The sequence below is a fragment of the Oryx dammah genome, unplaced genomic scaffold (assembly GCF_014754425.2).
Source record: "Oryx dammah isolate SB20612 unplaced genomic scaffold, SCBI_Odam_1.1 HiC_scaffold_19, whole genome shotgun sequence".
In the NCBI taxonomy this organism is placed as follows: domain Eukaryota; kingdom Metazoa; phylum Chordata; class Mammalia; order Artiodactyla; family Bovidae; genus Oryx; species Oryx dammah.
The window spans coordinates 93,287,508-93,299,911 of NW_024070203.1; the positions used below are offsets into that span (position 1 = coordinate 93,287,508).

Genomic DNA, 12,404 nt, shown 5'->3' on the forward strand with positions numbered 1-12,404 from the left:
TGGGCGTCTGCCACACCTGGCCTCCCATCTCAGACGAAACGGAGCGGGGCCCTGAGGTCCTTGCCCCAACCCATGTCCCCTGCCTGCCTCTTGTGTGTGGAAAACTCTGGTCAAAGGAGAGGTTTAGTCAGAGAAGTGTGAAATGAGGAAAAAAACGGAAAACAGTCCATGAGACTAAATACTAACAATGTAGTCATGAGGCATGGTCCAGGGCCTTTGGTTCTTTCTCGAGGGCTGCAGATAGTATTCTGAGATATATCCTGCGAGCCGTCTTATCGATTCTAGGACACCAGGGGGGAGAAGTGAGCTGCATAACGACCAGCCGCTACCCACAACACGAGCTGCCACAGCTCTGAGAACTGGCCTCAGAGAAATGAGAACAAACGGCCCGGGAACGTAAGAGGAGCTGTCCCGGAAGCCACCAAGACGATGCCCGTCAGGCCACTGAGGGCCAATCTGAAGAGCGGCCAGAGCTGCGGGTGCTGTTTCTGCAGGCCCCCCTCCCAGTCTGTCTATGAGAGCGCTCACTGCTTGTCAGGGGAGGACTGGGCCTTCACACGGACGTCCACACCTGCCCCCAGAGCCGGCATCTGACATAAAGCAAGCTTTCCACCAACCTGGCCTGTTGATCGGGTTTTGAGCGGCAAGCAGCCGGACCCACCACACACCCTCCAATAACAGGAGAACTGGCCTGCCACGCAGGAGAGTGTCAACCTTCAGGGCAGGAACGCTGCTTCCAGCCTGGATCCACAAAGGGGCTGCGTCTCAGCTGTGATTACACGGGGAGACGAAGGGGTCATTTTCCTCGCTGTTTCCCAAAAGTCTTTTTCTAGACACACGCACAGGGTCCAGGAGGGAAGCTAGCCAGGGCCGATGCAGGCAAACCACGGGCGCTGATGAGCAAGTGAAAGGTCAGTTAAAAGCCCATTTCCCTAAAGTGCACCGCCCCGCTGGGCTGGGCAGAGGGCAGGTTTTGACCAAGTGCGTGAACAGACGGGACTGGGAGGAGGGAGGTGCAGTGACCCCGGGCTAAGCCCTGTCCTGGGAGAGAAAGCAAGCATGGGGGTCCAGCTCCTCCTCTTCCAGGTTTCCAGGCGGCGCCCAGTGCGGCCTCCACATCCTCACTGCCTCCCGGGCTTCCAGCGGAGGTCGGGGCACGGTTAGGGGCCTACTTCTATCATTGCTCATAGGGCTAATTCAGACACATCATGATGAGCTGTTCTGCAGTTCAGAGGTTGGTAATCTGGGAGAGGGAGGCAAGATGGGAAGTCAAGCATCCCCAGCATGTCTCCTTTATATTTAGATGGCAGACCCCAATTTTTTTCCTTCTTTTTAAAGCCTTTATTGAACTTGTTACAACATTGCTCCCATTTTATGTTTTGGTTTTTTGGCCACGAGGCAGGTGGGGTCTTAGCTCCCCAACCGGGATCCAATCTGCATCGCCTACCACCGGCATCGGAAGGCAAGATCTTAACCACTGGATCCCCAGGGGAGCCCCAGGGAAGCCCCTGGACGCTAGTCTTTTTAAACGTTGCATCTTCTATTCTAAATGAGCACAGTTTGCGCCGAATGGGAATTCCACCTTCTGTCTCCATATGGTTTATGGTTTTAGGTGATTCGTGTGATTTGCTTATAATGCAGACCTGGCATCGCATGGCTGGTGAGTCTACGATAGGTGCTTCTGGTGCCTGCTGAAAGCTACTCAGCCACCACCTGCTGTGTCTGTGCACCCGTCCCTCCTTCAGGGGACTTTGCTTTTGTATGAGTTCATATGCTGAAGCTCCAATACTTTGGCCACCTGATGCGAAGAGCTGACTCATTGGAAAAGACCCTGATGCTGGGAAAGATTGAGGCCAGGAGGAGAAGGGGACGACAGAGGATGAGATGGTTGGATGGCATCACTGACGTGATGGACGTGAGTTTGAGCAAGCTCTGGGTGTTGGTGATGGACAGGGAGGCCTGGCGTGCTGCAGGCCATGGGGTCACAAAGAACCACAGGATCCCAGCTTGTGCCGGCAGCTTGCAGAGCCTGGAGGATGACCCCCCGGTGGCCTGAGCTGTTGGCGGGCTGCTTGGGACAGATTCTGAGCGAGTCCTGTGCGCTCCAGGGCGCTGCTGTCCAACAGAGCATGCTGTGACGGCGGAGCTGTTCTAGATCCACGCCATGCAGACGGCAGCCACCGGCCCCAACCACTGAATCCTCGACTTGCGGCCAGTGTGATCCAGGAACTAATATCTAAAATCCTCAGTCAGTGAGTACATGCACACGGGAACGGAACAGCAGCCTCCACTGGTCAGAATGCTCAGAAACGGGGAGGCAAAGGCTATGTGTTAAGGCTAAGGTTTATTTTCAAGTTGCCTGAAAAGCACCTAGAAACTTTACGTTCTTTAAACTTTTGTTCCTAAAAACTGTTCCAAGAGGCATGAGTCCAATATATCTTCTTAGTAACTGGAAGACACTGACTGTGGTCTAATCTTTCTTTGATTTCATTACAGGAATGTCTCAGAACTTGAACACCAGTGCCCATGGATGAAGAGCTTGGATATTAACTGTGGAAAGTGACAGGGATCGGGCTGAATTGGAAGGAAGCCCAGGGAAAAGCCCGGATCTTTGCAGCAACATTGTAGGATACTTGTATTCTGCTTATTGAGGTTTTATTGAAACACGAACAGTATTTTAATAGTTACCCTGCCAAGATTTTTGAGGCTTAAGAGATTAAAAAATTAAATTACTGTTTTATTTCATTTTATTTACTTGATTAATGTCTAAGTGATCTAGGCCTGGTTCCCAGCCCCTGAAGGCTTCCTCTACTTACCTCTGAGGCCAACAATGGGTACTCTCAGGATACCCTTGCTGTTCCCCATCACCAACCATGATGTAAGTAGGAGAGAGTTCAGGGAGCTTCAGCTCTGCTCACTATTGTTGCTTTGATTTTTGTGGCACTTCTGCTCTGCTACTGGGTCTCATTCTCTTCTTGCCCCTGAGCTTTGAATATAACCTGTTTGGCATCTCAGTCCATTCAGATAGGAGAAGCCATCTCGACTGTCTCTCTCACCCAGAACAGACGCCCCCAAACCTCAGTTCACTACGCTCTGTCCGTTGGACCAAACTCCTTTCAGAGCCTGCCCACATTGTTCAATAATTCATTCTACGGATGTTTTTAAGGGCCCCAAGTTGCCAGCAACTCTGCCAGCCGGGGCCACAAACATTATGGACACAAAGCTTCTAGGTAGGGAAAGAGACATAGCGGGAATAATGAAAACTAAACCCATTATCAAAAAGCATATACAGAAAGCCAGCAGCAGGAGCCAGGGCTGAAAGCAGGAGTCTGTTCTGAGGTGCTCTGCTGCTCAGGGCACGGGACTTTAGAGAAGGGACTGAAGCACATGGTGTGTTAGGGTCCAAAGTCTCAACACTGAAGGTGCTGAGCAGCAGACAGACCCCTGCAGCCCCACTTCCAGGGCAGGCACCCCGCAACTGCAGGAGGGCTTGCTGCAGGGTCTCCTGCTGACCGAACTTCAAAAGGCACAGTGGACATCGCCACGTGACATTCTTTGTGCCACCGAGTGAAGACCCTTGCTTGATTCTACCTGAACGTCAAGAGTAGGCGCACGTGTGGCGCTCATCCCAAAGTGGCGGAGGCCCAGGAAGGCGGCGAGGCCGGGCTCATGTCGCTGGTGTTGCTGCCTCTCCACTAGGGAGAAAGGGCTTCGTGCTGCCCTGTGTGCGGTCAGAAATGATAATTAATCTGCGTGGCTAAAAATGTGTGCCACCTTCTAGAGGAGCTCTCAGCTCCTGCTGCAAGAGGAAGCAGTAATATCACATGCTGAAATAATGATCATTGATTAAAAGATTCAAACAGCAAACGCCTCACACCCAGACACAAGACCATGGCTACCTGGTGGCAAGCAGTGGGTATGTGTGAACGGGGCTGAACCAGGCTTCCTTTCTCCGTGGCATGCTGTCATAAATAAGAAGGTCCTTCTCCGTCAGTACAACCAGGGCTGGCCTCCACCGCTTCTCGCTGTCCCCGGGCACCTGAAACAGAAAGCAGAGAACCATCAAGCAACAGCCTGAGACGAGAGAAAAGGAGAAGCTGGCAGCTCCCCGTCAGAAGGCCCCACAGCACAAGTATCTTTTGGTTCAGGCCGAGTCCCCAGGTGGCTCAGTGAATCCGCCGCCCATACAGGAAGCCCAAGAGACGCTGGTCCATCCCTGGGTCGGAAGATCCCCTGGAGGAGGAAATGGCAACCTGCTCCAGTATTCTCGCCTGGAGAATCCCCGGGACAGAGGGGCCTGGCCGCCCCAGTCCATGGGATCGCAAGCAGCTGGACACGATGCACGCACGGAAAATCAAAGGGAGAGTAAACCATTCATGGTTGCAGGATTCTGGATCCTTGAAAATATGGTTTCTCAAGGGCCCTGGTTCACAGTCAGTGCCGCCAAGAAGTAGCCGGCAGCCAAGACCTGCCGCTGATTCTCACCTGCCAGTCAGCACAGACACCTCTGTTCATAGCGGGGCCACACGTGGGGCAAGAAGCACTCCCGAGTGGCCCTCTGATAGAGTTCACTGCTTTCATTAGGAAATGGCAGGTCTGAAAACTTCTGAATCAGTGCTGCTAAGTCACGCCAGTCGTGTCCGACTCTGTGTGACCCCATAGATGGCAGCCCACCAGGCTCCCCCGTCCCTGGGGTTCTCCAGGCAAGAACACTGGAGTGGGTTGCCATTTCCTTCTCCAGTGCAGGAAAGTGAAAAGTGAAAGGGAAGTCACTCAGTCGTGTCCGACTCTTATCGACCTCATGGACTGCAGCCTCCCAGGCTCCTCCGTCCATGGGATTTTCCAGGCAAGAGTGCTGGAGTGGGGCGCCACTGCCTTCTCCATCTGAATCAATATCCAGAGACTAAAAACATAGCACAGAGGCCAACGTCTGTCTGCGCCGGCGTGAGGCATCACAGCTCTTCCAAAAGCCGCGCGCTCTTTGAGTCTTTCTGTGCTTCAGGCACCATTTTGAAATTCTCTTGTTCTGTTGAATGTTTATTTCCATTCATGGCAAATACTTCTTTAACTCAAGGGCTGGGATGACCTGGCAGGGATTCAAGAGGATTCAAACACCGGCCGGATGTTTGGACCGGTTGACCTTTAAGGCTCCTTTCAATCCTAAGGCTGAGCCTGTGGAGCTCAGATCTTATTTCACAGGTCATCCCTCCTCTGCCCAGTGTTGTTGCCCAAACTCCCTAAGTGTTCTTCCATCTATGAAAATGCCTTCCTTCCCATTTGAACTCTGGGAGTAAATCTCTCTGATCAGTTTGGAAAAGCTCAATACTCCAGCCTTGCTACTCAAAGCACGGAACATGTTCTAGCAGCGTTGGCATCACCTGGACGCTTGTGAGGAATGCAGAATCTTGGCTCATCCCAGACCTACTGAATCAGCCTCTGCATTTTCACCAGGTCTTCAGGGGTTCATATGCTCATTAAAGATAAGAAACACTGCTCTAGACAAGGTTAAGGCTGTCTTTGACTCTGGCAACTAATCCAGTGAGGATCCAACTCTCTTATAATGAACCACTATCCCACATCAACTCAGAATGAAAGGAAACACTGAACTAAGCAAGCAAACTAATCAGGAAGCCCAATAAATGATAAAGCTAATTTCTCCCCTTCCTGTTCATATCATTATCTTTTCTTAAGTGCTTCAGTGAGATCTCTATTGAGTGGAAGCAAGTGTGTGCGGCTTTAGAAACGACTGATCAAAAAAGACGACGTGCAGGATGATCCGAGGGCTGCAGCCTGCAGGCTGCCTGAATCTGAGACCCTGCTCCATTATTCATCGCCTGTGACTCGGGGCAAGTTGTTATTCTCTGTGCTTCTATTTCCTCCCTGATAATGATAACATCAATATACAGCAGTATATCCTGGAACTAGAAGCCCTGGACGTAAACCACAGCTCCACAGTGTGTTACAAGATCCCGCGAGATCATGCGATATTGAACAAGTCAGCTAATCTCTTTGTATCTCCGTTTCTGTATCTGTGAAATGGGGAAATAATAGGACCTATAGAGGGTTGGTGTGAAGATTGAGTTAAAATGTCTAAAATGTAGAATAAACACCATTTAGAGCTTGTTTATGGACATGAGATCAAACCAGTCAATCCTGAAGGAAATCAGTCCTGAATATTCACTGGAAGGTCTCATGCTGAAGCTGAAACTCCAATACTTTGGCCACATGATGCAAAGAACTGACTCGTTGGAAAAGACTCTGATGCTGGGAAAGATTGAAGGCAGGAGAAGAAGGGGACGACAGAGGATGAGATGGCTGGATGGCTTCACCGACTCAATGGACATGAGTCTGAGTGAATTCCGGGAGTTGGTGATGGACAGGGAGTCCTGGCGTGCTGCAGTCCATTGGGGCGCAAAGAGTCAGACACGGCTGAGCGGCTGAACAACAACAACAGCAAGAGCCTGTTGAGCAGCATGGCCCTCAAGACTGGCGTGCAGATCAACTGAGGCAGTGCACGTTACGTCTCACACACAGTAGCTGGCAGATGGTAAAACTCAGGGTGAGAAAATTGTGGAAGACTCACTGATGTTTAAACTGCTCAAAAAAAAGGTATTCTTTGGAAATGGCAACAATATGACAAAGTACTGAATTTCCTTGGGAAAAATGATAAGGCAAGCCAAGAATATCTTCCTTGCTGACGATTTCAATTCATCCTCCTCCGAGGAAGAGTTCATTGCACAATGATCACTTTTCTTTTTTCATGCCCTTCTTCCAACAATTCCAAATAAGAATTTCCTTTTTAGAATGAAGAAATGCCCTGTAAAGTTATTAATACTAGAATATGAATGACTGTCTGGCTTATTTTCTCCTTTATGCATCTTATGCATGCAAAAGATTGAGCTCTAGCTTATTGCTTTTTCCAGAAAAACAACAGCATCTTCAAGAGATCAAAATGAATTGATAGAGAAAGGAAAGTACTCGACTGTACAAGGTGAATAAGCTATGGTCTCAAGGCATAAAGTGTTCGGGGCTTGGAATAAGTTTTCTCCAGCCTCTACATTAACCATGAAATTAAAACATACTTGCTCCTTGGAAGAAAAGCTATGACAAGGCAGACAGCATATTAAAAAGCAGAGACATCACTTGCCGACAGAGGTTCGTATAGTCAAAGCCATGCTTTTTCCACTAGTCATATACAGATGTGAGAGTCTGACTATAAAGAAAGCTGAGGCACAGAATTGATGCTTTTGAACTGTGGTGTTGGAGAAGACTCTTGAGAGTCCCTTGGACTGCAAGAAGTGCTAAACGCAATCAGTCCTGAATATTCATTGGAAGGACTGAGGTTGAAACTGAAGCTCCAAAACTTTGGCCACCTGATGCAAAGAGCCAACTCATTGGAAAAGACCCTGATGTTGGGAAAGACTCAAGGCAGGAGGAGAAGGGAGTGATGAAATATTTGGATGGCATCACTGACTCAATGGACATAAGTTTGAGCAGACTCTGGGAGACAGTGAAGGACAGGGAAGCCTGGAGTGCTGCAGTCCAGGGGGCGTAGAGTCAGACACAACTGAGCGACTGAACAACAACATTACACTTCGTAACTGCTTTTCCAGCTCATCACACAGGACTGCAGAAGCTACAGACAATCCTCCCGAAGTGCCTGTCTTACCTAGGCAGATCTGACCCATTGACTTTGTCTGGAACCAGTCATCTCAATGCGAACACAACTAAGCATCCTTCTTCAAAAACAACATGAAGTTTGCAAAATAACCCTCAACAGTAAATACCCTCAGTACCATGCACATCTTTCTAATGGTGGAATCATAAACTAGCCCACGTGTCAAGTGGTGTATACAGGCATGAACGATTCCAAAGCCCTAGCCACAGTTTGTGGCTTATTAAAAACCTCTGCTGATAGGTTAACTCTGCTACTAGAAGACTCAGGGCGATCCCGCCAACTCTGTGTGCAGAAGGTTCAGTTTGATACTACTGGCTGCTCAAAGGCACCAGAAGGCTGCCCCATGAGGACCGTTGACTTTATAGGCAGAGAATTCATGTTGACGAGCAGGTTTTAAAACCATACTTTGGGTCACATGAGCTCATACCGTAAAGTCTTTCAAGGACACTTTTATTCAGGCTTGAATATTTAGGCTGTTGTTTGGTGCTAACTTCTATTACAAATCCAAATTTCCTGGCATCCAAAGACTCTCCGATGTTAATGTAACAGTTCCCGGGTTGTGTCTGCGTTTTACTGAAGCACGACTTCTGAGACAGATGTGGCAACTTCCACTGTGATCCCGGCTTCCCGCCGCCAGGTTCTGCATCGAGCAGAGTCTCGAGAACTGTCCGTGTTTCTAATGAAGACGGTGAAAGGAAAGAAACGGAAACAGACCTGCAATTCGGAGATTATTCTGACACACAGCTGAGCTAAACCCCATAAAGAGCCATCCCACAGCCACCTCTGCAGAGCAGGAGAGACAAGGGTTACAAAATGGCAAGAAGGGTCTAAGAGCAGAAAGAAGTCATTGCTAAGCTTTGCGGGAACAGGGACTTTCCTGCTGGTCCGGTGGTTAAGACTCTGCTTTGCAACGCAGGGGACGTGGGCTCAAGCCCTGGCGGGCGTCCCATGAGCCATGGTGAAACTGACGCCCATGCACCAGACCGGAGAGCCGCCATGCTGACCGCTGGGTCTGGGCACTTGAGGGCCGGCGGGCCACACACACTGCACCCGCGCAGCACAGCTAACGAGTCCATGCGTTGCAGAGGATCCTGGGTGCAGAGACTAAGACCCGATGCAGCCAAATAAACATTATAAAAAACTAAGGAAATTGAGGGACACATAGATACGGATGTATGAAGTCAGCATGCTGCACACGTGAACCTGTACACAATGTTCTGTGTCACTTACACCTCAATTTAAAAGATACTGAAGGCGGCAGTCATTGCCTCAACTTGAGACGCGACTCATAAGTCGTCTAGTCATAAAACAAAATGTGGAACAATCGAAAGAGAGTGTGTATAGGGTTGCAGCCTGGTTGATCCCAGATTTTATGCCTTTATCTTCTGACAATTCACACCTCCGAGCAGGGTTCCTAACAAACCCTGAAATACAGTTTGAAAACTGCTGACCTCATTTCCTCTACAATATTTGAAATCTGAAGATTACTTTCAAAGAGATGGTTTTACCAAAATCTTTCCGTGCCCTTTCTGCAAAGAGAAGAATGATACTGTTGCCTCTTAGAGTTATACAGATAAAATGAATTCATACACACAGAGAGCTTAGAACAGTGTCCTGCATACAGTAAGCAGGCAAGACTTAAGCGTGTTAGCGTTTCTTGTGAACATTTTGCAATGTCTAGAAACACTGAATCACTATGTTCTGTACTTGGAACCAATAACATACTGTAGGTCAGGTATACTTCAAAGAAACAGACAAACTCATAGAAAGATCAGATTTGTGATTCAGAAGTGGGAGGTAAGGAAGAGGAATTGGAGGAAGACAGTCAAAAGGTACAAACTTCCAGTTATAAGTTAAATAAGTATTAGTGATGAATATGATCAATATAATTAACATTGCTGTGTGTATATATGAAAGCTTTTAAGAGACTAAATACTAAGAGCTCTCATCACAAGGAAAAAAATTTTTTTTTCTTTTATTTTGTGTTTTTTATGAGATGGTAGATATTCACTAAACTTATTGTGGTAATCAGTCCATGAGGTATGGTAGGTAAAATCATTATGTTGTATACCTTAAACTTATACAGAGCTGTCTTCCAATTATATCCAATAAAACTGGAAGAAAAATAAATAAGTAAAATTTAATATAAATAAACCCTAACCCCAATCCCAACCCTAACCCGTAACCCTAACGTCCTCCTCTGCCAAAGGGTGAGGCAAGTCTAAATTATTACTGACAGCCTCTCCAAACACAAAATCAGATCTTTTTTTTTCAGTATAAAGTTCCCTGCTTATAGGCTGGGGCTGCTTTAGCTTCAAGACTCTCGCTTTAAACCTCTTCTGTGTTCAGCAGACTTTGTGCACCGGGAAAAAGACAAGTGTGGGTTTCTCCTTCCCTCCTCACGCCAGCTCACTCTGCCCAAGCTGCTTATTTTCTGCCTTCTGCTGGAGCACAGGGTGAAGGGGAAGAAGGCAGGAAGAGCTCAGAGTCTTTGGAATCAGATAACAACATCTTCAAAATTGAGCTTTACCAGTTGTCATCTGGAACTGCTCTGAGCCCTTGCTCACGATGCGGCGGCGGTGGTGGTTTAGCCGCTCATTTGTGTCCGCCTCTTTGCGACCCCATGGATTGCAGCCCGCCCGGCTCCTCTGTCCATGGGACTCTCCAGGCAAGAACACTGGAGGGGGTTGCCATTCTCTCCTCCAGGGGGTCTTCCTGACCCAGGGATCGAACCTGCATCTGTGGCACTGTGAGCAGATTCCTTACCACTGAGCCACCAATGCCCTCCTGTGCATATTATGTGAGGATTAAATGCGATAATGTATATAAAGCACTTCCCATGAGGTGGGTGGGCTTCCCTGGTGGCTCAGACAGTAACGAATCTGCCTGCAAAGCAGGAGGTCCAGATTCGCTCCCTGGGTTGGGAGAATTCCATAGACAGAGGAGCCGGGCGGGCTATGGTCCACCAGGTCCCGAAGAGTCAGACAAGACTAAGCGACTTTCACCTTCGCTCTTTTACGTGGTTGGTACTAGCGGCGTGACTATGTCCACTTCACACCTCAAGCACTCTTCCTCCAGCCACGCTGCTCAAGAAGGAAGGTCTAGAACAGACAGTGACTAACAGTAGCGTGAAAAAAGTTCGTAAGGGAAGGTCAATCCCAACCTCGGTTTTGAGATTGTGGTTATATTGACACCCTTTTTTATAATTTTTATTTTTTTCTGATGTGGACCATTTTCAAAGTCTTTACTGAATTTGTTGCGGTACTGCTTCTCTGGTTGTTTTACGTTTGTTTGGGCTTTCTTTGGCCTCAAGGCCGTGGGATCCTAGCTTCCTGACCAGGGATGGAACCTCCCCCCCCCACCACTGGAAGGCAAAGTCTTAACCACTGGACCGCCAGGCAAGCCCTCGACTTTCACATCTTTTCACTTCAGGTTGCTAAGTATTTAGAACAAAGAGCAAGATACCAGGGTAAAATAATTAGCAGTTATCAACTTCCAGATGCTTTACAGACATTAGATAATTAATCCCTGCACCAAGTCTCAGAGAGGCGGATAAAGGTCATGTGACCGGGAACACGCTGGGCTCTCCCCCAGGACGGGCCGCTCCCTGCGGACCACTCAGAACACCGGCTGCTTGCGATGGAGACCTGCAGTCTGCATCAGTGATTCTTCTAGACCTGTAAACATTCCCTTTTCATCCTGTTTACTTATGTGCTCAGGTCATTGCTTTCTGAGAAAAGCCCAGAAGTCAATTTCAGCTGCCTAAATTACAGAATGCTATGACTGACGAATGTGAGTGCTGTTTGGGGTTTGCTTATCATCAAGTCTCTCAGAAACGGTGGCAGGTTAGAAGAGGCAGCAGAGAGAGGGCTGGAGAGAAGGCGCGAGCTCCGCCGCGGCAGTCTGTCTGGGGCGGCGAAGGCGGTGCGTCCTGTCGTTCAATCCACCCGGTTTGTGGCTGTGATGGCAGCTCTAGGAAACAAGATGAGCACCGTGCTCTTTCACTTTTTGGAACCCTTTCAACATTTTCTGGCATTTATTAAATCTCTATCTTATAGAAGAAATGTGGTTCAGAGCGGTCGTGGATAAGCCAAGGTCACGTCAGTTCCAGTCTTCGGCGCTGTGATCGCCAAGCTGCCCACCCCCGTGAGGAAAGGGCAGGCTGTGGGCAAAGGGGGAAAGGCAGGAGGGGCCGGCAGGGACCCCGCGGCGCCGCCTCCCCTGCTGGAGGGCAAGGCGCTCTGCCGGGCAGCAGGCTCCCCCTGCAGGCTCCTCCTGTGCTCCCGTCACATCTCCTGGCGCCGGTTTAATCAAAGCTCCTAACTCCCCAGGCCTCACATCTGATTAAAGTAATTCAAGACTAGGACGTAAGTGACTCATAACCCATAGACGCTGTTCCATCAAGGGGCGTTTCTGTTTTCAGCAAGCAGCTGGGACAAAATTGGTGTCTCATGTCTATTCTTCATCACACAACCGAGGAGCTGGAAAATGAAACAGTTTGCTTTCTAAAGGGGATGAAACATTACATTATACTATAAATTTAATTTGCATGTTTTTGTAATTTTAGTAAATCCGTTTCCTTGTGGGTGCGGCTCGCCCCACTACAAATGTTAGCAAATTCTAGGAAAGCAAAGTCCAGTTTAATATGCTGTGTAGTTTTAAATCAACCAAATACCATATGTTAAGGGACAAGTAACAGGTAAGTGCAGTAGGCTGTGAAATAGTG

General features: G+C 48.6%; 1 protein-coding gene across 1 annotated transcript in view; it reads right to left on the reverse strand.

Annotated features, from left to right (window-relative positions):
• SNTB1 (syntrophin beta 1) overlaps positions 1–12,404 on the reverse strand; it is a 246,696-nt gene that overhangs the window by 26,921 nt on the left and 207,371 nt on the right. The window contains exon 4 of the mRNA XM_040261800.1: positions 3,900–4,039. Within this exon, the coding sequence (XP_040117734.1) occupies positions 3,900–4,039 (140 nt within the window). The remainder of the gene's footprint in view (positions 1–3,899; positions 4,040–12,404) is intronic.